Source organism: Epinephelus lanceolatus, chromosome 3, assembly GCF_041903045.1.
Source record: "Epinephelus lanceolatus isolate andai-2023 chromosome 3, ASM4190304v1, whole genome shotgun sequence".
NCBI lineage: Eukaryota > Metazoa > Chordata > Actinopteri > Perciformes > Serranidae > Epinephelus > Epinephelus lanceolatus.
Genome location: NC_135736.1, coordinates 23,628,839 through 23,654,385, shown reverse-complemented (window position 1 = coordinate 23,654,385; position 25,547 = coordinate 23,628,839). Strand labels below are relative to the sequence as shown.

Here is a 25,547-nt window from a genome sequence, read left to right as displayed (position 1 = left end):
GACTACAGAATGTCATCACACTGAACACAGCTTTACAGCCTCGTTGCATCACCACCGTTTAAGTCATACAACTATAGAGTAGCCTAATGTCAGCTTTTTACTTCTGTCCATTGCATTTACACTTTAAAAATCATAAGTGTTAATTTGTGAAGATTATCTTGCTAAACACACAAATGTATGTATCTCAAACTTTTGTTATCCACAGGGTGTTTTTTCTGCAATAATCCAAAATCCAGTGGGAAACTGTATTAGCTTTTTGTTGAGCAAACCAGGGCGATGCTAATTTCCAGGTTGGCTGACAAACAACACTCTGTTTTAAAAGACTGGTCACTCACGTTGGGAGGAATAAGGGGCTCCAGTGTTGTATTATGGATCACAAATGATGCCTTTGAAAGCAACTAGATTCTGCAGAATAACACCAAAAAATAAAACCTGCATTTAAACTGAATGATGGGGGCAGCAACAGTGTGTTCACACCTTATAGTCTATACTAGAAGTTCTCTTTTTCTCCATACCAAGGCTCCCTTACAAGACAGAATATACTGGGGAACCCTTCATGTATGGGCCTGAAATAATTTGACGTAGCCCATATTGTATGTGTTTTATTGTGTAACATAGTTAATTATTTTTACTTGAAACTGATGATGATGATCCTGCCGCCATCTTGACTAGGACGCCTTGGGAGAAGATCTATTGTATCTCAATGGGACCTTCCTGACTAAATAAAAGATAAATAAATACTGTTTTTTGTTTGTTCTGCACTTCTATAGTCTCAACACACACACACACACACACACCAAGAGAAAGAGTGTTTCACTCTTTGTGCATATAAAGGCTAAATAAAATGCAGATTCTGATTAAAATAAATAATTATAATACATTTTTAAATATATGTAATTTAAATACATATCAAAATGTAAAATAATGACTGAGAACTTCCTAGGGACTCCTGGTGGTCCAAGGACCCTAAATAAAGAACCACACAGGTCAGTACCAAAGTGGGCGTGACACTAGTGGGAGTCAGTGGGGGTGGACTCAATGATTAAAGACATATTTTGTCCCATTTCACATTTTTTATTTTGACTTTGGTCTTTAACCTCACATGTCTAATTTCCCCGGAGGTCTCTGGGGACCTGCTGCAGCCACACAGGGACCCATATCTCCGGTCATGTGAATAAAAAATAAGCTCCCGGTTTGCTTTCCCTCTGTGCCGTGTCCTCATTTGCGTGTTTCCTGCCTGTGGTCAGCCTCAGTGCGTGTCCGGATTTCCCTACAGGTGCGTCCTCGGCTCCAGCTCCTCGTTTGACTGTCAAAGCAGGCGGCGCGGCTCCTTCTCTCCGCCCTGCGCATCCCGCATCCAGTCGCTACCAGAGAGGAGCGCAGGGGAGTGCCCTGCACCGCGGACAGCCGACACACACGCATATACACACACACAGCCTCCTCCTCCTCCTCTTCTTCTTCTTCTTCCTCCTCCTCCTGCACTGAAGCCGGACTCCTCTGCCGGGGAAACTCCACCGAGTCTCAGCTGTTATTGTCGCCGTCACAGCCCGTCTGCATCCTCCATCAGCCGGCTGCTCTTTAACTCGACCCGCGGTCCTCTCCGGTAGGCCTGACGGTAAGACCCGTTGTTTGTGTGTGTGTGTGTGTGTGTGTGTGTGTGTGTGTGTGTGTGTGTGGAGGGGGGGGGGGGGGGGGGGGGGGGGATGTATGCGTTTCATTAAATCACGATACATTCGCGTTTGAGCTGATGTTTCGATGTTTTAGCCTCACAGTCACCACCATCTATTCTCTCTTTATCCTCCTACACGGTGATGTTTGTGCCAAAGGCGACTTATTTTAGATGTAAATGTGGATCAGCAGCAGCCCGCTGACCGAGTGATGGAGGCTGATGTCACTGGGACACATTTGGAGGATATTATAATTAAATGATGAAGGCCTTTTCACAGAACAGCTGGCTGCTGGGGAGAGACAGCAGGGTGGATGCTGGTGGAGGAAGCAGGCGCGGGGCAGCCGACTTACTTAGAGCCATTAAAAGATGAAGAAGATGAGAGAGGAGGAGGAAAGAGAGGAGGAGGAGGGGGAGACAGTTTCCAGTAGAGAGGACTAAACTGATTCCTGGTCGGCTTGAACTCTCATCTGGGCGCTCTCTTCCTCTCTCTTCCTGCTGTATTGTGGCCTGTGGCAGGGTGGGGCATAATTTACTATAAGTACAAATAAAGACAGCAAACACAGGCACTGTACTTTGTTTTTACATCCGTGCCTCTTTAAAAACCTCAGAGTAATCCAACCAGGTCCATTTCCTCAAGTACTGTATGTAAATTGACTTTAAGTATTTAAATGTGGTAACTTGATAGTTTTACTCCCATACTCCATTTGTGTAACAGCTACACCAAAGAAAAACAAGGTGCATTTCCTTTACAGCCGTACTTTTGAGGTATCTGTACGGTAGTGTCTCGATTTGGTGCAACATTTATGTGATGATATACAGTAAGTACACAATCAGCTCTCAGTCTATCAGCTCAAACCAATGCCGTCTGATACAACAGTCCTGCTATAAATCCTTCATGAAGGTTATAACGTTCACTTATTGATGGAACGGTTGTAGACACATCAATATAACCTTCATGAAGGATTTAATGCAGCACTGTTTTAGCTTGAGTTTTTGATTTAACACAAGCTCAAGAGACTTTCACATTTTGTTCTACGACATAAAATACATCAGTGCCCCACTTGTGAATTTTGAAGCTTCTACGTGTTTTTAAAAAGGCTAACAAATGGCTAAATGAGACTACAGAACGTCATCACACCAAACAGAGCTGTACAGCCTCGTTGCAGTGGCGCTGTTGAAGTTATGCATTTTTACAGTAGTTAATTTATAGCCTAACAATAGCGTATTACTTCTGTTGATTGCATTTACACCTTAAAAATCATAAAAGTGTTAATTTGTGAAGATTATCTTGCCGAACATGCCGTGTAAGGATCCTTTTCTGCAAGAATCCAAAATCCAGTGGAAAACTGTATTGGCTTTTGTCAAGGAAACCAGGGTGATGCTAACTTCCGGGTCGCCCATCACTGCAGCACTCTATTTTAAAAGGCAGGTCAATTACTTTGGGAGGAATAGGGGGTTACAGTCTTATATTTTGAATCACAGAGGATGCCTTTGAAAGCAAGGCGATTCTGCAGAATAACACCAAAATTAAAACTTGAATTTAAACTGAAGGATGGGGGCAGAGCGCAGAGAAGACGATCCAACTTGATTATCTAGAGGAAGTAAAAGTCGTAACAAGGTGTCCGTCGGTGAACATGGGGAAGGATCATTTGCACAATAAACAAATCCATGTAAAACATGATGGTAGCCATCCAGTCTGCAGCCGATCCTGATACAAAAGTGGACAAGGTCCAAAACCTGATCACAGTTCATGGTTAAAACCTGTTTATTTATGATTAATAATGTCTGTAGTTTGATATGGAACATTAATGTGACTAGTTTTAGTGACAATAACCTACGCTAAGATGCTGTTAATGAGGAAGTACTCATCTGAGGACATTGGGACTTAATTATCATTGACAGTGTTTAGGTTTTTATACTTATCGGGTCCTACTGATCCCAAATAGGTAGGAGAAATTAAAAATGAATACCAAACAAAAGTTAGGGTCTCAGGAGGTTATACAGCATTATACACAGTTTATAGCCAACATACACAGACTTGTCATAATTATTATGTACTGAAATAGGGTAATTTTTACAAAGAAAACTAACAAAAGTATAAGGAAACTAGGGATGCACCAAATATTCGGTAACCGAATATATTCGGCCGAATATTGCAAAAAAAACAAAACAAAACACATTTGGTATTTGGTGGAATAAGTGAAAAGCAAGGCCTTGACGGGGGGGGGGGAAAAATGTCGCCAGTGTGGCGATCCGCCCGTCACCGGACTCGCATTTGCGACTAAAAATAGTTTTGAGCAAGCAAAATAGGCTTAAATCATTCAGCACACTGTGCGAGCAGCCTACAGATTTCAACCAGCAGCAGAAATGAAAGGCGAATCCCATCGGTTGTGGGTTGAACGGGGGTCACAGACACAGACAGTAATGTATTCCTGTCAAATACTGGTACCGTGAGAACACTAATCTGGAGGGGGTTCATCTGCAAAAACTAAACAATATTCGTATTCGGTACTCGGTATTCGGCCAAGTGCTTAATATTATTCGGCTTCGGCCACAAATTTTCATTTCGGTGCATCCCTAAAGGAAACGGTGATGTAAGTACCAAAGAGACCAACTACAGCCTGTATAAGATGTTAACACTCTGGTTCTTCACTATCAGGGCTTTTACTTTTGATTCTTAAGGATGTTTTCCTGCTTAAAACGTCTATAGTTTTACTTGAGTGAAATTTTAAATGATTTAAAATGATAGCCCATTTTTTCTTTGGACAACTCCCATTAAAAGATCAAAAACAAAAGAGTAATTGGTCCCATTAACAAGCATTATGTGTGTATCCAAAGCTGATATATCATATTTCTCTGTGCACATAGAGCTGAGCCACACTGTTGCGCTGGTTGACATGTTCTTTCATCACAGTGAACACAGACACTGCAGTTTATTTTGAGTTGATCCCACATACACCGACCTGCTGCACCAAACGTGTATTAATCCTCTCGTTAAAATAGTCCAAAATATATCGACTATTTTTTACTGTTTGAGTAATGTCTGCTTAAAGCTACAGCTGTGCAATTACTGAGCTATTTTAAAAAATGAAACTATATTTATGACCTGATTTCATGTCTTCAGGAGTAACCGACAAGCCTGGGTGCTTCGGACAGGGTGGAGAAGCTGGAAAGTCTTGTTGGTTTTGGTCTTTTTATAGGATTCGTTGGCAATAAGTAAAGTTTTATCCTTTAAGTTATACTTTGTGGTATTTCTATTTTTACTTAAGGCAAAGGTTCGACAACTTCTTCCATCCTATTCACAAAAAAGCCAGCAGCAGAAAGAAATAAGAGAACGTCCTTCAGTGGTACAAGTACTGATACTTCACTGAAGTGGTTAAGATTTTTCTGAAAACTACTCAAAGCAAGTCACATATGGACTCAATCAGTGGGTCAATGGGGCATTTTGACAGCAACTATTTAATATTTGTCCCACTGACCTCTTCCCTCTGGTGTTCAGTGAAGCTCTCTGACCATCTGGTCTTTATAAGATATGGTCATAAACCTATCAAACAGAGAAGAAGGGGTTCCCACCGAGGGGTCACAAGATTTATCTGAAGGGTCAGTTAACAAGAGGAAAACAGAAAATATTCCTGCTTTACAAAGTCACAGAAATCCCCATTTCAGACCAACCTTCCTCTGATCTTAAATGTTGTGCTTAATCTCATCAACCTGCTTGGTAAATGTTATGTAAACAAGCCCAAATTTGCCCAGTTATTCCCCAGTGTAAAAGACGGTTTTTCATTTGTATCAAGCATCAAATAAGTTGCCTTACTTGACATTGCACGTCATTCTACACCACTACTGTGCATCGCAATGTCGATGCTGAAATGATATATTGTGCAGCCCTAAGTTGACGCATATTAGAGCTACGTTACATCAACAGCTAACTTGCAGAACACAAAATCGCCTTGTTACATTACAGAAAACGTTATCCCTGTAAGATTACTGTAACAATAAATGTCATCACAAACAACAAAATCTCATAAGTTGTCCAGGCCTGGAAAATGAGATTGGCCGTGGGAACCCTGAAACAGGCATGAAAAGTGTAACAGTAGTGACATTTGGCACAACAGCGTCAGCCTCGAGTGTGACAGTGCTTTATAAAGAATAGCAATAACAATAAATTACCTTCCCTGTTTTATGGTGGTTGATCTCACCCTCTGCTTGGATGGTAAGAAGCTCCCGGACCTCATTGATTCTTTGTTTTTTTTTGCAATTTGCGGACATTTTCAGCCACTTTTCCTCTTGTTTGAGTTAGCTGCTAACTGCTATCAGCTACTTTTTAAATCCCCCGGTGGTGAGTCACATGCTTAACACATCGTCAAAACATCACACCCATTCTGCCGGCTGTCCCTTTTACACAGACATCATTCTGGAGCTGTTACTACCTCTAATGCTGGCTCAAAGGCGAGACAACTCTCTTCCGCTATCTAGGACTGTACTTTTTATACAGGGCGGCCAGGCGGCATAACCGTATGAAAGTCCCACCTTGAAGAGGCTGTGTAAAAGGAGCTGCTGAAATAGAGACATCCTGATCGTACCATAAATCCAAAACGGCACTTTATCCTGCTCTATTCTCATCTTCCAAAAGTAAAAATTAATCAGATATCTGTTAGTGACAGCAAAGTTTGTTTTCATTTACACATTAGAACACATTGATACAAAACTTAACTGCAGAAATCAAATGTCTTTTATTCCTAAATTTTTATGCGACATCTGTGTGTCTGAACTTTTAATCTGCTCAAGCTTCAATCTGTTGTGTGTTTTTCTTGTGTTTGTGTGTGTGTGTGTGTGTGTGTGTGTGTGTCTGTGTGAACAGCAGTAGCATCATGGAGGAGTTAGACGTTCCACAGATGAGGAGAGAAGTGGAAAGCCTTCAGTATCAGCTGGCAATCAACAGAGAGAAATCTTCCATCACCGTTACTGAGTGCGTGTGTACTACACACATACACGTACTACAACACACACAACAAATACACACAAGCTCTCTTAAGTATTGAGTATCAGATTCGTGCTGACGATGTGTGTGTGTGTGTGTGTGTGTGTTTTGTAGGCTGGTGAAGTGGATCGAGGGTTGTGTTTGTGAAGATCCATTTCTGAACCCTGAGCTGATGAGAGCCAACCCCTGGGTGGAGAAGGGCAAGTGTGTGATCCTCTAGTGGTCACACACACACACACAAACACACACACACGCACATGGAGACACACAATCACGGATGCATATAAACTAAAGAATCATGCACTCCCACGTCACGTTGCACTATCTCACCCATACTCTTTCTCTCTCACACACACACACACACACACACACACACACACACAATATTGCTATTATCATGTTTATTTATTGGGAGACTCCTGAATGCTTTTAATTTATGTGAAGACTACTGTGTGTGTGTGAGTGTGCAGCACTGAGTAGCTTTCTAGAGGTTTGTTTTGATGGACTGCTGAGAAATGTTCAACAACACGTTTTTATTGGCTCTTTACACTGTCAATCAAAATAAAGACTGTTTTGAATTTAACAGCCGGTTTGGATTTATTCAGATGCTCACATATAACATACAGACAGGTGTGTGTGTGTGTGTGTGTGTGTGTGTGTTACAGTAGTTCTCTGATGTACACATTTCGTCTGACAGCGTTGGACATGCCCTCGTTGAAGCGGAACCACACATCACTGTTGCCCACCGCCGTTCCCATCGAGAGAACCGCACACTTCTCACCTACAGAGAGGGAAAGAGCGTCTTTTAGGCATTTTTAATCTTTAGAATCAGGAACACGTTCATTGCCAAGTAGGTTTTCACAAACAGGGAGTTTCCTTTGATATTCTGGTGCATAACAAGTACTACAAAAGTCAAGAATCATAAAGATAAAGTGAAAATTTTCAGTAAAAATATGACGTTTATTAGAGTACAGAGCTAATCAAAAGAGGAGGGGGGACCCGCTGGTTCTTACAGCTCCTCTCAAGTGACCTAATGACTAGTGCTCAAAAGATTAGTCCGTTAATCTAATGTAAATAAAGGTATTACAATGCAGGGCTATCTTACTGTTTGCAAACACACTAGCCAGCAAATGTGAACGTGAAAGCCAACCCCAGATTTGTCTGCTTATATTTGTGGGGTTTCTTGTGTTTTGGTTTTTTTTGGCACGTCTGCAGTTTTTGTAGCTTCCTCTTGGATGCTGCTGTTTACAGTCTGGCACCTGGCCATGACAGTACTCACCCATAAACGTCCCAAAAACAGAAAATAATAAAATACAGGCCAAGGGCAGTCTCTGCACATAACTACACGGCTACACACTTGTAGTGGTTCATATGTTACTATTGAGAGGAATTACTTTTATATGAGTCTATACATTGTTTTTTATGGAAATTCAGCATAGACTTAAACTTAAATCTGACATGAAAGTGATTGAAAAAAGTGAAGTAATTGTTTTACGTAGAGCTGAGCCACAACTGCATTGTTTTTATAAAGTGATTAATCTGGAAATGTTCTCAATGCATTGATTGGTCTATAATTTTACAGAGCCCAATGACGTGGTTTCAAATTGTTTGTGTTGTCTGAACCCCAAAAGATATTGTTTATTTTCATATACCTCTTTTACACCAAAATTGTTGTTTTTCTAAACACAAAGCCTGCTAAAAAGAGGCAACAGACTCCTTTTTCATTGCCAGTAAAGCAGAGCTGTGTACAAGACTCTGAAGTAGACGAGTGTACCTTTGTGCTGTGTTTCTGTTTTCAGAAAGGCTGGTAAACAGGTTAGTAAACAGTGGGAAGCAGCAGTGAGCGTGGAGGCCAATGAAAGTGTTACTGTGATTAATTTTATTTTTAATATATCTTACTTATTCAGTCTCTCTTTCAAACTTGGTGCAGACTAATTTGGAATGATGTTTGAACGCAGCTTGGACAGAGATGGATGGTATTTTGTTGGTAGATGGTAGATTGTTGCTAAAGTTGCTAAAATTAGCGTGTCCACCCGAGTGTTGTATTTCCATTACTGCCGATGACTGAATGCTGATTGTAACCTTTTTCATTAAGTACAAAAGCCAGATGTTAGCAAGTGTGAGTGGGTTTTTTGTGCAGTGGGGAAGAAGCTATAGATGAGTACTAAAACCAGCTAATATTTACATTGTAGAATCTGGAACCAGCACATTTCTGTCATTTTAGCTTGAAGCACCATTTAAACCATTAATTGATTTCTGTGATTAACTAATCGATTGAGCTGTAGTTTAATCATCTAAAGTGAAAACATAAATTACTTCCCTGATGTGAGGATTTACAGCTCTCTCGTGTGATTAGAAAGCCTGAATAGCTTCTGTTTTTTTTAACTGTTGGTCAGAAAAAATAAACAAATGGAAGACATCACCCTTGGCTTTGGGAACTCATGATGAAAAAGGAACCTTATGTTTTTATAAAATGAATAGTTAATTGAATGATCAGTCATGAAAACAATCTGGAGCTCTACTTATAACACACCATTTATATGACAATGTCCATGTATGTAGAGACCCAGTGTGCTGTACTGTACTGATTGGACTTAACTCCAATCAGTGTGTAATATAAAGTGATGTACGATCATCTCCATCAACCACAGTCTCACTCAAGGGCTTTCGATGTGTTCCATAAAAGACTGTTGTGTGAATATTCCAGATAAATGTGCGTCTCACAGGGCTTTCACACGCTCATTCAGGTTTATTTTGATTAATGAAACATGTCAAAATCATCAGGAGAGCTGTTCCTGTTTCAGTCATCACAGCCCTGTCGTTGTTCCTGCTTTGACCTACAAACCACAGCTCTGCATTTCTGCTCCGATTACACTGTTCACTGATCAATTTGGGGAATGCAGAGCTTTCAGGAAGGTTAGTGATTTTAATGCGTCCACTTTTTTGCGACCACTGAGCACTCAATCTGGGCCGATCTTACCAACTGAATAAAAAGGTAAAGATATTTGTGCCAAGCATGTTTTGAGTTGCTATAGTTAATATCTACCTGCACACCTGTGAGCCAGCAAAAAAAAAAAAAAACAACTTAAGAGATTTAAAATAATAAAAGCCTTTCACAAAACCTGATTTTCCTCCACATTGAAAGGAACAACCTGGCTGTTGTTTAAGCAGTCTATGAGAAACACTGCATATAAACAAAACAAATAACAGGTTGTCTACTACTTGATGTCATGAAACATCACAAACAAACAGTAATATGCTTCCTCCAAAGTTGAATGCACTTCAAAACTACAAGCAAAAGGGGAAACACTATTTTTTATGTACTCATTTCTGGTGGCCATGTTGGAGGAGAAAGAATAAGCCCTATTGTTTATGCAAATGTGCTATTTTTGGTGAGAAGCTGCGATACATTTAAACACAGCTGTCACGTTTGTTTCCAGTGACACAAAGCCACTCCCAGGCCAAAACATAGTGACTACCCTCCAAATTTTAAGCAGGTTTCTGGAGCAAAAATGATTCTTTAACTGCAGCAAACTAAGAAATTTAGGCATTGTTATACATTTTATTTACACACAGAAAATATAAAGACTGTTTTTTCTTTTAGTTGGTGTCTGAATATAAGATGCAGGCTGTAGATCTGGCTGTGTCGAGCCTTTTATGTTGCTAATAGAAATATGTATATAATGTATGTATATTGCCAACATTATGGAGGGAAAATGCAGGTGCTGTTGACAGTCCAGATCCGCTGCCTGCAGTGTCCCACAGGAGCTCTAAATTAGAAGCGTTACGTAACACACATCAGTTATCACCTCCGGTGTATTTGGACCTGATGTGCCTTCAGGCGTTTTTCCCTGAACAGCCTGTGCTCTCAAAGGGTTTGGATAAATGAAGCCACACAAGCGTCACGTAGCACAGAGTCTGTACAGTACCTGTCTCTGAGGTGGGCTGCGGTCTCTGAGGTTTCGGGGCGACGGCTCGACCAAAGAAATCCACCTCCGGCTGCAGAGCAGAGGGACAGAACAGAGAGACGAGGAAGTTAATCTGAAAGTTTCTGAAACACTGTCCTCAATAAAGAGGTCAATAACAATGAACACACACACACCTCTCATTAACCTGATTTCCCAGTTTCACCATTAGGGACTGTAACCCAGTGGCTCCTCATTATCCTCATTTCTGCCCTCTAGAGGTTCACAGTCTCCATCACTGAACTGTTTTAACGCTGCAGCTCACCCACAGAGACTGACGGTCAGTGCAAACAGATGCTGGCTCCACCTACAGGTATCAACTAACACATACACCTGTGGGAGGCTCAGTACTGTCAGAAAGAGAGTGCTACCTCCCCAATCAAGAAATAACCAGAGAACTACCACAAAAAGCAGAATCTTTAACAATTATCCAATCAGGACTGATGGTCAGCTCATGAAGACTCATCCTGTGGTAACTTAAAAAAAAGGCAGGAGGACTTACAGCTGACATTGGTAACTTTTATATAAATAATTTTTTGTCACATTTGCTGAAACTGTCACTGTATTCACAAAGTAGCACATCAGATAGTCTAAAGAAAATAATGTTCCTCTGCCTCCTCCTCGTAGTGCTTCTAATGTCATTTTCTTGGATCAAACAAAAGTGAATGAAAGCAACCAATCAGAGCTGAGGAGTCTATGACACAGCTGTCAATCACTGCTCAAGAACTGCAGTCAAACTGACAAACAAGGCAGCGCTGATCAAATATGAATCAAGATTTTGTTACTACATTGCCTATTTCTTGTCTTAAAGGTTTTCAGAAACATATTTTAGTGTACTGTTTAGCTGTAAAATGAGAAAGTTGGTGCAGCGCTTTGTTTTGGCTTGACTATTGTTGACATTGCGGCTGAGTCAAAAACGTTCTCATTTTACAGCTAAACAGTACACTAAAATATGTTTCAAATCTCACCACTGTTCTGCCCGTCAATATTCTTATGTCATCTGTCAGAGCCGTCAATTAAATGATCTTTGCTTGAGCACAACCGCTTCCTAATATTGAACAGTTTTAATGTAGTGATTGAATTTTTTTTTTACTTATTTCTCACAGTTCAATGTTCGAAAACATAAAATGTAACTCATGTGAATGTTTACTTGTTTTAAATGTAGCGAAACATTAAATATGGAACATGAAAAATGGGACAAGCCAAAGGTGCCATGACACATACTTTGGAAAACACTGTTATAGTGTATACATGTCTTTCATACTACACTACACCACTGGCCACAGGACACAGGACGGTGTGTACTTGTATTAATCGTATTGTGGAGACAAAACTGTTTTGACAGTCACATTATGGAAACTCCCTTCCCCATGTGTGGATAAAAATGTCTCCCTGCAAAGTAAACCTTTAAATTTAATTAAGATTTAGTTTTTGTTTAGAGTCTGGTGATGCCTCATTGTGTGCATCTTCAGGATGTCAATGTAATTACAAACACCATGACACAAACAAGTGTGTGTGTGTGTGTGTGTGTGTGTGTGTGTGTGGGTGTGTGTGTTAGTGTGTCTCACCCTGGCCTCCACTGTGGTCTGTTTGACGATGTTCTCCAGCCTCTGCTGATGGTTCCTGGTTGGTTTAGGACCAGCGCTCTTTTTTTCTTCCACTACCTGCTGCACAGCAAATTACAAAGACATTAGATTATTAAAGGGACAGTTCACATCAAAATCAAAAATACATAAGTTTGCTCTAATTTGTAGTGATATTTATGCATCCAGATTGTTTTAGTGTGAGTTGCCGAGTGTTGGAGATATCAGCCGTAGAGCTGTCTGCCTTCTCTCTTGTATAATGAAACCTGATGGCAATCAGCTTGTGGTGCTTAAAGAGCCAAAAAATACATTTGAAAAATTCATCAGCAATGTCTCTTTCCAGAAATCATGACCTGGTTACTCAAGATAAAAGTCGATATCTCCAACACTCGGCAACTCACCTCTAAACAATCAAGACTAATAAACAACACGAACAGGTGAGAGGAAAAATATATATTTTTGATTTGGGGGTGAACTGTCCCTTTAACACACACACAGTGATCTGATTATCTCCAGGCGGCTCTGTGTATAATAAACCCCGTGTGTCTCACCGCTGCAGGGTTTCGTTGCAGCATCAGTTGCTCGGCTCTCCTCATCTTCTCTTGCTCCATCTCTCTGCTGATGGTTTGTTTGGCCTGATACGTCAGCTGACGGCGTGGAGGAAGGCCCGGAAACCTCACCACCTCCTCAACACGCCTGCAAACACACACACACTGATACTAAGTAAATGGCTCTACACAAACAACAAGAGTTTAAACACAAACACATTTTTAACAGCGTGTCACTGACACAGAGGTGAACCTTGTTAAATGACAAACAAAATAACATTAAGCTTCCTCTGTTGGTGCTATGGTTTATGTTTTCCAGAATAAAACCCTGAATCTGTCATTCTCTAAAACCTTAATCCTCTTACAGTTGATCTCCATCTCTCTCCAACACACTCTCTCACACACACACACACACACACACACACACACACACACAGCGTGCCAGTAAACTCTCTCACTCAATGCCTGCTGGACCTAAATATAACATAAATAAGATAATACCAGTCTATGTGACTCTGAGCTGTTTATTGGAAGTTATCACTATAAAATATCAGCAGTGTTATAATCGCAGCTCGGCAAACTCTAATGAAAGAGCTGCTTGGATGGTTCAACTCCGCCTTTAGCATGATGGATTACTCACTGTGCAGCTGATATTAAGTAGTTTAACCTCTGGCACACACATTTACAGGGTCTGCACAGACAACCATAGCACCTACGATATATGAATTACAAGTTACATACAGTCTAAAAACTTTAGTGAATTAATTACATTTATATAAAGTCCCCCTCCATTCAAAAATGTTTTTCTTATTTTTCTGTCCCCTAAAATGTCTGACTATACTGACTTGTATCTGTGCAAAGTTTGTCGCTAGAGGTGTTTTCAAGTTTCTCTATTGAAGAAGGTGATGTCTGTGCACTTCCCTGAAATCTGAGATTCAAATGCACGCTGGGCAACCTAGATTAGGTTTGTCACAAATACAAAAGCCAATCGCTGTCTAATAAGGGAAACCCATGTCAATGGAAGAACAGACTTCAACACAACACTGGCAAAGAAACCTGTAACCTCCAACTTAGATGGTAGTGAGTGTAGTTTTTGGATGTAAACCGGACCAATGTCAACACTGGAACATCTTAGCTGATATTGCCAGTTACAAGCTTACAAGGCCGTCCCATTAAAGTCAAATATTCAAATAATCAGTCAGAGACCCCTTCGTCAACTGAGATTCTTCAAGCTGAGCTGTCATTTAAGTCTAAAGGCCCATTTATGCTCCCTTTACGTACGAAAATGTATACATCCATTTCAATCGATGTTACCGTCACTGCCCACATACTTCCATGCGCCCTTTACGTTGGCATGGATGTTAACCAATATTTCCACCAGGGGGCAGCCCAGAGTCAAAACTTTATAACAACAACAAACTTTAAAAAACCAACATGGCCACTGTGGAGGAGATATTGATAATGTACCTCTTGCATAAAAGTACTAGTACTAGTATTGCAGATGAGAGAAACTGACGACAAGCGTCATTTCCAGTACTTTAGGATATCTGCCAGGGCATTCGATGACTTGCTTCGCTGGGTGGCCCCCTACATCCAGCATGACAAGTCGCACAGCGCGCCTGTGAGTGAGGCAGAGCGACAAGCTGTCACCTTGCGCTTTCTCGCTACAGGAATCAGCCATTGTTATTTCTTCTTCGTGTCTCACTAGAGCTACGTATCGGGTAGTGACAGCAACACTGCCCCCACGGTTTCCGGTAGTACTGCTCCGTTTGGCCCGTATCCGTAAACTTTATGGAAACGTGCAGAAATACGGATGAAATGAACGCGGAGCACGGACAGAAGGCTCCGTCCATATCCGGACCCGTATTTAACGTTGAGCATAAATGGGCCTTAAGGACGTTTCAGTTTCCAGATTTAGCGGCAGAGTGAGCAATCCTCACTTTCATGCTGCTCTTGGCAGGCAGCTGCTGATGAAGACCCAGGATGAGTCTCAGTGAGACAGAGGAAGCTCCCCGGAGGAGGAGAGGCATTGCTCGGTCAGGCTCTGAGATCACGTTATCTTCTGACTTCTGCTTTAAAGTGGTGAATTTACAGCTCACAGCAACTTAAAACGATACAGTCTGTGGCTTTTGTTTGATATCTGGTGTCTGCAAAAAAATGTTGTTGGACATTTCCGATCCATCATTAGCATAGTTGGCAAGCATCAGCTCAGTGGGCTAACTAGGCTTCCTTACTAAATTACGTGAATGTCACTGTCACACTGAAATACCCACTGACCCCTGTCCAAACTCTCCAACTCTATACAGTAAGACAGAGGAACAAAAAGTTGAATATTTGTATAGAACAGCCAAATCTGACTGCCATAATGCTGAGTCAGGTAAAGCCCTAAGCTACCAAACAGCATAAACGACTAAAAGATGCTAAGTACACCTAGCATTATGATACGCCTGCTAGTAAGCCACTTTGGTCCACAACAGACTCCTCGACTGACTCTCGGTCTGACTGAGGCTCAAACATGCATGCCTGAATCTCTCCACCAGAGACTGCCACAGTATTGATGAAGAGCAGAGGCCAGATCCAAAATTTCTCAATGAGGGAGAATTAGTAGATCTGCTTTGAGCCCCTGTTCAGTTTTTTATACCATTATGAGGGAAAACTATGTTAACAAAACATTAGTACATACTTTAAAATGTGTCTGGAGGAGGACTTATACCTCTTTTGTCTAGTGTTACGTACATTTTTAACTGTTTTCACATTCATTCTCGGATATCAGCGTAGGACAAACATTACTGCAAATAAACAAGTGACTACATTCCCTTACTGTCAGAGCACTGAAAATATACCACAACAGACCTGAGACAGAAGCTCCACATTAAAGCATTAATGGCTATAAATGTCTTTTGGCTCCAAAAACAGACTGACTTGTAATGAATGAGGTGATCCTCTTCATCTTTCCTGCTCTCTGCATGTCTCTCCCCACTCACAGCCTCCGAAACCTTCTGCCACAGTCTAACTAATCAGCAATGGTCTCCAAAAAAAGTCATGTCTGTGATGTTTACAATGTTTATATCCACAACTGTGTTCCACGTCTTTATCCATGAGGTGTCAGAGAGTGGTGTTGTGGTGAGCTAGAGAGGGCAGGTACAGGAAAGTGTAGACCAGCAGAAGCAGTAGTAGAGCCAACACGAGAGGCAGGCACCAGTCATTGGTGACCAGCACTCTGTCACAGCGAGCTTGCAGAAAGGAGCCCCCCTGGTCGCCTGGCTCCTCCTCGACCTGGGTCGGCATGGCTGACAGGCCAATGAGTTATCCAATTGGACCAATACCACAGTCCCTGCTGTCCTCAGTGGCCACAAAAAAAAAATTAAGCTTGAAGATTTTTTCCAAGTTAAAGCGTAAGTTTGAACCAAAATGAGGTCCGTTCTGCTTGATATCTCAGATCGTCTCCTAATTTCACTGACAACGCCGACCTCTTTATGCAACCTTTCATCTGTTTGTCCATCCACCTGTACCCCACTGGTAAAGCTTTGCAGCTTGCTACTCTGCTCCCACACCACTACCATCAAACAGACACACACACCAGGTGTTAAGGGGATTACTCTCTAAGCCTCCCTGCAGTGAACCACAGTGTGGACAAGAGCAGTGACCTTCAACACCCCAGAAACACACATCTGCACTGCATGTGTTCGCATGCAATATATTGTTCAGTGCAGTTGTGTGTGCGTGTGTGTACTCACGGCTCCAGCAGGTATGTGTACTGCCCCTCGGGCGTGCGGTCCTGCCTGTATGAGAGGTTGTAAGCCAGCATGGTGTCGATCAGCTCACGCATCTGCTCCTTCTCTCTGGTGCTGAACAGCTGCGGATTCACCTGAAAGAAACACACAGGATTTCAGATTAGACACAGTCACTGAGAGCTTTACTGACACCTTATGAAATGCATTAAATGTTTTCTTATGAACCCCCACCCTTATGTTTTTCAGCTACATTGCCTTGCTGTGTTTGATGGACCCCCATCCACACATAGTACCTGGCTGAGATCACAGTTCCTGCATTTATATACTGTTACATATACTGTCAATGCTTTTACATACGGGGCGTAGTTTGGGACAGATGATGTCAAGGAGCAGCGTGAGAGCATCAAGGGCCAGGCTGAGCTGGCTGATCCTTGTTCTGATGCATGCTGGGATGTCGGCCAACATGGTGGACAAAGCATTTCTGTTGCTGAGTAGCCGGGAGGAAGCCTGGAGGGGACAAAATAATCAATTATTATCTAGACCTCCTAAAACATCTGATGTATGTGTTTATCATTCTTTATTTAGTTCCTATTTCACTTGTCTCCATTAAATATAACTCACTGTTAGTTAGTTTTTCTACATGCATCACTCGTTTTCATCATGTTGCTCCAAAAAAGTGTAAGTGGTTGATTAGTACCTCGTGCTGACTGTTTGGATAGTTGATGCGGGGCACGTTTGTGTGTGCAAACAGGAAGTGAAATGTGATGGACAGGAAGGGCAGGTATCGCATCAGGGAGAAGTTCTGCCCGTGCAGGATCACTTGGTTCAACCTGTCAGAGAACGACAGCCAGTCCAGAGCCTCACACACACTGTGCAGGTTGGGGTCCCTCACACGCATGGACAGATAATTATCATACAGACCCTGAGGGAAAGAGACAGATGTCAGACCTAAGGCATCATAATGCAGTGTTTTATAAACCATGAATACATGGCTCAGAGCTGGCTGGTGAGTTCGTTACCTGAGAAACCTTCTCATACTCTCCACCAGATGAAGCCAAGTGCAGAATGTGCTGAAACCTCTGAGCTCCGCCTCCTGAGCCTGGCGCCTCCTCAAACCCCTCACCAATACGTTTCCTGAAGAACACATTTGAACAGTTGAGGCACATTTACTATCCCTGTTGGTACTACTCTGTTTCATCCGTATCCACAAGTTTTCAGGAACCTTAATGACAGAAGGCTCCGTCTGTCTCTGTATCTGTCTGTCCAGACTCATATGTAGCCATGACAGTTAACAATGCTTCAAATATGCAGCAAAGAAGTGCATACATTCTTGAGTTACAGTCAAAAACATGTTTTATGAGGTCATAGTGACCTTTCACATTTGACCTTTGACCAACATATTCTATGCAGTTTATTGTTGAGTCCAGGTGGATGTCTGTGCCAATTCTGTGGAAATTCCCTCACGGCCTTCTTGAGATATTCACAAGCATTAGATGGGCGTAAGGTCACAATGAACTTTGGCCACCAAAAGTCTAATCAGCTCATCGTTCAGTTGAAGTGAACATGTGTGCCAATTTAAGGAAATCCCCTCAAGGCCTTTTTGAGATATTATGTTAACAAGAACAAGACGGACGGATATACGTATGGAGGCATAAAACTACTAGGAATGATAAGAGCTATGAAACATGTATTTATTTACATCTGAACTTGTTCTCAGCATCCAGCAGCAAATGTAGCAAAACATTTTAAAATTCATGAATAACTCAGCTTTATGAATACCGTTTTGTACGTGGTAACTGGAAGATTTCCTGCCACAGATGGAACAAGCCTTTGTTCTGGTCCTTCTGCCCCACAGAGACGCTCTGTATGGTCTTTGAGTTCACGCGCTTGTGGCCGCGACTGTGGAGGAACTGTGCAGACAAGAACACATATTTTGGTATAATTATACTGTATACTACTGAGCTGCTCATGAAACAGACAACTTCGCCTTCACAGTAGTGACACCCACCTGTAGTGTGTTGATGCAAGACCTGATGTCGTTATCAGTCTTCTCACACAGCGACATCAGAGTGCCTGTGTCTGTCTTCAGCCCTTGCTGGAGTGAAATCTGCAAACAAAAAGTCAGCTCAATGTAAAACTGGATTGTTGGTGTGTTCGCAAATGCATCTGCACTTCTTGTACTTATGTGTGTGTGTGTGTGTGAGCTGACCTCTGCCAGTCTCTGTGCGAGGCGGGAGGGCTGAGTCTGAGGGAAAGTCAGGAGGAAGGCCTGCTGTCTGAGAGGTCTGAGGGCTGGAACATAACTAAAAGAAAAGGAATAAGATGATAGACACAAAGAAAACTCAATACTAACACTATGAGTATTCAGAACAGTCTGAGGTTTTGCTCACATGGATTACTTTTACATGCACTTATCTCATTATTTGAAACTTTGGCCAAGTTTAATATGAATATCCAAAATTATATCGCCTTGTATGAGACACAAAATAAAGAACAGCATAATAGGTACACTTTAACAAAAATCTACTATCCCACTCTGAACACCACTGTCTCTCTTACAGGTCATTACAGATGCAGATGATTGGTCGGAGAAGGATGGACTCCTTCTTCTTTTTCTTCTTCGCAGTCTCTGTAACCGCCTCCCCACCGTGTCCATCTTTCCTGTTCAGAACTGCTAACAGGATGTTGATTGCAGCCTGTCGAACACCACAGATGAAGACATGAATCATTTATAACGAAGATTATTTTGCTTGTTTTTGATTTTTACTGGTTGTACTTGACCAGAACATACCGCAGGTGCTCCATCAATCTCGTCAATAATGAGGCAGTTCGGCCTCTCGTTGGCTCCTAAAACTGACTTCATCTGCGTTGCCGTGTCGATGCGTTTCTGGAACACCTCTGCACTGCGATCGTCACTGTAAAAACATCAACAGTTGGGTGAGAGGATTATTGTAAACCTAATTTTTCTAGTTTATTCCTAATAATGGGTAATAATATATTGGTTTGTCTGACCTGGCATTGATTTCCACCACGTTGTACCCAGCATGCTTTGCTATGACATGAGCCAGGGTGGTCTTCCCCAAACCTGGAGGACCTGACAACAATGCCACCTGGAGAGAGAACAAAATATCTTGTAGAACAACTGAAGGTTGTTAAACTGAAACTGTGCTGACATGAGTATTTTGATGTGTTTACCTTAAATTTGGGTCGTTTGTACTGGTCCAGTTCAGCCTCCAGTAGCTCCTCAGTCACCTCGATCTTGCTCTTGAAGCGATGTGGATTCTGATTGGCTTGATTGGGTTTGAATGAGTTCTGTATGGGAGCCTGTCTGTCAGACCGAGCAGGGCGGGTCTTCCTCTCTCTTCCGAACACAACGGTGTCCCAAAGTTTCAACCACTTGAGCAGACAGCGGTTTGTAAACTACAAAGAAGCAGACACATCAGTGTAGAATACTCGGACTTATCTGTGTTTAAGGGGTCTCATTCACTTCGAGTATCTAAACACTAAACATGACTTACATCATCACTGAGAAGCTCTGTGTAGTGTCGGGGAGAGAATCTGTCCACCCAGAGTCGAGAGCTTCGGCCCTCTTTGTCTTCAGGATCGTCGTTCTCTTCATCTTCTATGTTTTCAGGCTCGACAAGCACATCGTTCACAGTGCTGGAATGTGACATAGATTTACCAAGAAAATGTAAAAACTAGAAGAATATATAGTCACATCTGATTCGTCAAGTGTGCCCAATTTTGACTGATAGCTGAATCCCGTTTTTTCTCCCACTGATCCATATTCTCATTTGCAACATTAATTTCCATTTTTTCCACACCAAACAGAAGAGCCAAAATACCCGATTAAACAATTTGTCTTCTCAACTTCATATAAGAATTTATTTTATAATAGGACATGGTCCATGCAGCACTGTAGCGTGCGTGTGTAGGTGCAGCAGCGGTGCTGTCCACAGTACTGAAAGGGAGCAGAGGAGATCGATAGACAGACAGAAGTTCACTTAGTTCAGTCCCTGCTTGCTTTCTGTGGTTGTAAACAAAAATTTTGACTTTCTCTTAGAGAAAGATGCAAGCTGCAAACAGCAGCAGTTTATACACACCTCTTCTCCACTGATTTTGACAGAGAATCTACATTCAAATTTACATTCTTATGTGAGTGCTCTGATTAATTCATTTACACCAAAACAGGCTCTGATTTACTGGGAGAAACCCATCAATTAAAATGTAAAATCAGACATTTCGCACCCCCATATAGCCTAAATGGACCGATCCTTTGTTCTACAACCACATTTTCTTGCAACTGCAATTATTTGACTGTGAGATTGGCAGTTGAATCAGGTTCCTTAGATAGAATTGTTGAACAGTCGACTACTCAGGGTCACCCCCCCCCCCTTTTTTAAGATTAATTTTTTTTGGCTTTTTGGCTTTAGTATAGGGCAGCTGTAGACTGACAGGAAAGTGAGGAGAAAGAGGGGGAATGACACGCAGCAAAGTGCGGCAAGTTGTAATTAAGCCACATGCTGCAAAGGACACAGCATGTATGGGGCGCACACTCTCCCAGGTGAGCTAGAGGTTGCCCCATTCAGGGTCATCCCTTGGAAAAACCATTTACTACATGTAATCATATTCTTGATGGTTGGGAGTTACCTGGCGAGCAGATCTGGAAGACGCTGAGATTCTTCCACAACCTGCTGGTGGCGCTGCAGGATTTCAAACAAAAAGTAGAATTTTAACTTGTCTGCATCTCAATATTGTTGTGCAATCGATTAACTAAATACATTTTAAAATATAAGATGTCTGAATACATCCTACAGACACATCAACAAATAAATGTAATTACTGTTTGTATACACAGAATGAGTCATTAATATTTTTATTTCAGTGCTGAAATTACTAGATTTTATCATCTTTTTTTTCCAAATTAATGAATATTTTAATAATGATTTCAAGTTATAGGCTTCTATCAACTTAAATAAAACAATGTATTTTGGCTGCAGACACTCTGGTCTTTGTTTGAATGTAATGGTACTATTGTTTGTGTTTAATCATAATCAAGTGTTCGAATTTAGCAGAGTGTTGCACACTAGATTATTTAGAATTAACAGCATGTTTCATGTGCAGCGAGCTAATTAACAGATTATACAGAAAAGCAGCGGCCTTGTCACTCACCCTCTCTGCCTCTTGTTCTCTCAACACATTTATCGGCACTGCCAGCAGCCCTAGTGATCCCTGGGAGTTTGGTACCAGTCTGGTGTCAACTACCTGAAGACACACAGGTAAATGCAAGAAAAAAACAACAACATAAATATAACAACAGGGACAGGACACCTCATGTATGTACGCTAACAGTGAATCAGGGTTTAGGACGAGATGTTAAAGAGTTAAACCTTTGTCCCTGTGTCTTCTGCTTGTTTGAGGTAGACCCGTGAGCCTGATGAGTCTGTCACACTGATGTACTCCCCCTCTAAAGGAGGCCGTCGCAGTACATGCAGTGACGCTGGCACTGCTGAGGGAGGTCGCTGGGGCGTCTCTGGGATTGTAGCAAAGCCGCTGATATCCAGCACAGCTGGTGTCGACCTAAAACACGCAATCAGAAATCTGTTGTGCTGTGGATTTTTTTTGTATAATCTATAAAATATTAATAATGTTTAATGTCCATCACATGTTACTATAGGACAGTGGTATGTCTTTAAATTCCTACTATTTGTCTGAGCAACAATCCAAAATGTCTGATGGTATTACAATTATATTCATATAAAATTTCATTACAAGTTGTAATGAGCAAACGTTTCGTATTTTTACTTGACATCTTCTCTGAATTATTAATCTACAGCCCAAAACTGTCGTTGATTCATTTTCTGTCAGTCAAATGATTAATTGGCTGCATCATTTCAGTATTGAAACATTCTAGCAGTTCCCAGTGCCTGGGAACTGCTAGAATGCAAAAGATAGTGATTTAAGAGCTCAAAAAGCAAATAAAAACAACAAACTTAAAAGGAATAAAAGAAAGATTGTTCAAGTACTTAGTGTACACAGAGAACATGCCACCAGCTGCAGCTCTTCCTCAGGCAGTTAAGTGCTTTTGTGTCTCTATAAATAGCACACTGCCATATGTCACCCCTGTGATGTAAAGCTTTTAAGTGCCTCTCATTGTTTATATTAAAAAATGCTGGAGGGGTTTTGTATCAAAGATATACTACGCAGGATTTTCCTAAAAACACTGTAAAGACTCATACAGAAGTAATCCCTCTCAATCATCACTTGTGACCCACTCTCAGGGTGTGGCGGTGTATTTTCCTGCAGAGACTCTGCCCTCTGCCTGTATTTTCTTATTTCCCTCTTATTTTCTGCGTGTACACCCACAGTGCTCAGGTGAGGTCGGGGCTTTATTAAAAGGTAGCCACCAGGTGCCAGGCTGTAAGACATCCAAGAGACACAGCACCGAAAAAAACGCCATCCATCATGCACCTCTCCTACCTGAAGGTGCGAGGGTGTTCATACTGCTCTGGAGAAGACGGTGGTGTGATGTCATCCCTCTGCGACAGGGTTTTGCTCTCTTGAGTCTGCTGTGAGTTGAAAAGTCGCTTGGCCACTCCTGCATCCTGCTTCTGCCGCTTTGCCTTTGGGGCTGTGCGGACCAAGACAGATTCAAGGTATAGCTTAAAACATCAAGGAAACACAACAAGAACAAAACAGCTACTGTACTCTCGGCGTGAACTCACTGGTGGACTGATCATCCAGCAGGTGCTCTACGTCAGAAATGTCGTCTCCTGGACCCTGCTTCTGACGTTTCCCCTGTTTGGAAGACTCCTCTGAGCCATTCAAAAAAAGACATACACATAATTAATTCTGAAGTGATCAGCTGGTAACATTTTTGATAATCAATTAATCACTGAGTCATCAAGTAAATATGCAAAATATTCACTGGGTCCAGCTTCCTGTCTTGTGAGGATTTGCTGCTATTTTGTTTAATAAATTGAATGTTTGGGTTTTGTGTTGCGAGTCAGAAAATAAGTAATTTATTGATTTCACTTTGGGTCCTGGGAAACTGTGATGGGCAGGTTTGTCTACTTTCTGACGTTAATTAGATTAAATGATTAGTACAAAATAAATAAATAGCCAAGAGACAGAGCTCTCGATTATGAGGAGTATGTTACATATCAAATAATGCAGTCATCTCATAACAGGCTTGGACTCTATAGTTTACCTAAACAGTCTCAATCCCACTGTCCCAAACAAGGGCGGTGTGCAGCAAAAAAATGCTCAAACCCACAGAAATCTATTTTCGACTCTATTGAAGAACACAAGGCTTTCAAAGGATAAGTCAGACAGAATATGTATGCAAATAAATTAACATTTGTGATGATGCACAAGACCTGTTGAACACTTCCATCTGATTAAATGATTCAGCCATAACAAACATCAAATACTGGATTAGAATTTTTCTCTTCATGTACACATAATATAGCTTAAAAGAAGAGATATAGTTTTCCAACCTTAGAGCTACTTATGTGGGATATTTAAGTGAACTCTATGTTAAGAGGTTAATCATGTTGCATAATTTCTAGGGATGCACAACACTGGATTATTTGCTAATATCCAATATGCCGATATATAACAACTCTTTTGGCCATTAACTAATATATTGATATATCCACTATTTTCCTCACCTAATTTTAGTTATTATCAAGTCACTTCTGTAGTGGAATTTTACATTTCCTATTTATTTATTTATTATGTTATTTATTCAAATGTATTTATTATTTATATAATGCATGCATACTCTTACTGTGATGGCCCACCTGCAGATGGAGACATGAGATAGAATACTTTCCAATGTATGTGATATTCATTCATTGTGCTAAATAAGAACAAAGCGTGTTGGACAATTCTAATAGTTCATCTTAAAGCTGGTATTGGCTAATACTGCTGCCTAATCCCTAATCATTTTAAGTGCATGAATAATGATGCACAATAATGTCACCTACCAAAGTGAGTGCCAAATGTGATTTGTTCAAGCATTATTACTAAAAAACTTAAAGTATGAGGTGGTGGTTGAGTTAAATGGACATCACATACCGCTAACAACTACACAGTATCTGAGATACACCAACAGATCAAACAGAGATAGGTGTGTTTGTATGTGTTTTGGAAGAAGTATTCAGAAGTTTTACTGAAGTAATAAAAGCAATAAAACAGTGTAAAACTACAAGTAAAAGTCCTACATTCAAAATCTCCTTTCAGTCCAAAGTGCTGGCATTTAAATATACTTGAGGTACTGAAAGTAAAGTACTCTTTATCCAGGATTTTAGAATCATATGTTATGTTACTGGATTATAATCAGTATCATCAATGTGTACATCCATTTAATGTTGCTGCTGGTAAAAAAAAAAAAAAAAATGGAGCTAATTTCAGTTACTTTATATACTGCTGGGTAGTTTAATATATAATAACACACCATATTTTACTAGTTGACTTATAGTTTATATTAATAATTTAATCTACAAAGTAAAGTGGTTAATAAGAGTATGGAGTAAAAGCTACAATATTTCCCTCTAACCTGCAGTGGAGTAGAAGTAGAATAAAATGGAAATACTCAAGTGTAGTACAAGTACCTCAAAACTGTGGTAATGTACAGATACTATCACTTATTTACACTACGTCACTGGTTAGTACAATAAGTTCATAATGAAGTTATGTTCATAGGACTGTCGTTAGACGTATGGAGATTAACATAACAGTTGAAACTAAAGTCTGACACACTCCTGTTATCTGTAAACATACACTAAAGATGCTAACAGAGTTTGTTAGCTAACGTTAGCTCCTCCTCACCCTCCATCTCAGCCAGCGCCTCCAGCTCGTCGGCGAACTGGTCCTCGAAGTCGTCCTCTATCCCGAACATCTCGTCATACTCGTCCATGTCTGCTCGGACAGCGCCACGAAACAACCAGAGACACGGTGGTGTGTTTAATATAAAGACAAACAGGCTGCTCTCATTAATATTTCCTTCGCGACTTCAGCAGCCGCTTTGACAGAGCTGCAGATTTCCCGGCAATTTTTTGTT

At 41.1% G+C, this 25,547-nt stretch overlaps 2 protein-coding genes across 4 annotated transcripts; one reads left to right on the top strand and one right to left on the bottom strand.

The window, feature by feature from the left end:
- Positions 1-1,075: 1,075 nt before the first annotated feature.
- gng13a (guanine nucleotide binding protein (G protein), gamma 13a) lies at positions 1,076-7,233 on the top strand. Of its 2 annotated transcripts, none has more exons than XM_033625392.2 (3): positions 1,076-1,615; positions 6,531-6,638; positions 6,765-7,233. In XM_033625392.2, the coding sequence occupies exons 2-3, from the start codon at positions 6,541-6,543 to the stop codon at positions 6,868-6,870; spliced, it is 204 nt and encodes a 67-aa protein (XP_033481283.1). In that variant the 5' UTR covers positions 1,076-1,615; positions 6,531-6,540; the 3' UTR covers positions 6,871-7,233. The 2 variants fall into 2 exon arrangements, with proteins under 2 accessions (XP_033481283.1, XP_033481284.1); XM_033625393.2 differs by having other exon boundaries at positions 1,128-1,615; positions 6,534-6,638.
- chtf18 (CTF18, chromosome transmission fidelity factor 18 homolog (S. cerevisiae)) lies at positions 7,222-25,547 on the bottom strand. Of its 2 annotated transcripts, none has more exons than XM_033625390.2 (22): positions 25,316-25,547; positions 23,206-23,295; positions 22,961-23,111; positions 21,871-22,060; positions 21,653-21,745; positions 21,131-21,183; positions 19,999-20,140; positions 19,676-19,900; positions 19,493-19,590; positions 19,272-19,395; positions 19,040-19,176; positions 18,690-18,783; positions 18,489-18,587; positions 18,260-18,390; positions 17,500-17,614; positions 17,178-17,402; positions 16,838-16,987; positions 16,484-16,614; positions 12,750-12,894; positions 12,184-12,282; positions 10,580-10,649; positions 7,222-7,431 (listed from the first exon to the last, which is right to left on the bottom strand). In XM_033625390.2, exons 1-22 carry the CDS (start codon positions 25,401-25,403, stop codon positions 7,310-7,312), a joined length of 2,772 nt encoding a protein of 923 aa, XP_033481281.2. In that variant the 5' UTR covers positions 25,404-25,547; the 3' UTR covers positions 7,222-7,309. The 2 variants fall into 2 exon arrangements, with proteins under 2 accessions (XP_033481281.2, XP_033481282.2); XM_033625391.2 differs by having other exon boundaries at positions 12,184-12,279.

Bases quoted from the DNA above. Each gene is read 5' to 3' on its own strand.
- gng13a (XM_033625392.2), top strand. From the start codon at position 6,541: ATGGAGGAGTTAGACGTTCCACAGATGAGGAGAGAAGTGGAAAGCCTT. The intron at 6,639-6,764 runs GTGCGTGTGTAC...TGTGTTTTGTAG, and splicing joins TCTTCCATCACCGTTACTGA to GCTGGTGAAGTGGATCGAGG.
- chtf18 (XM_033625390.2), bottom strand. From the start codon at position 25,403: ATGGACGAGTATGACGAGATGTTCGGGATAGAGGACGACTTCGAGGAC. The intron at 21,746-21,870 runs GTTTAACTCTTT...GTGTGTCTTCAG, and splicing joins CAGAAGACACAGGGACAAAG to GTAGTTGACACCAGACTGGT. The intron at 21,184-21,652 runs GTGAGTGACAAG...GAAATCCTGCAG, and splicing joins GAGAACAAGAGGCAGAGAGG to CGCCACCAGCAGGTTGTGGA.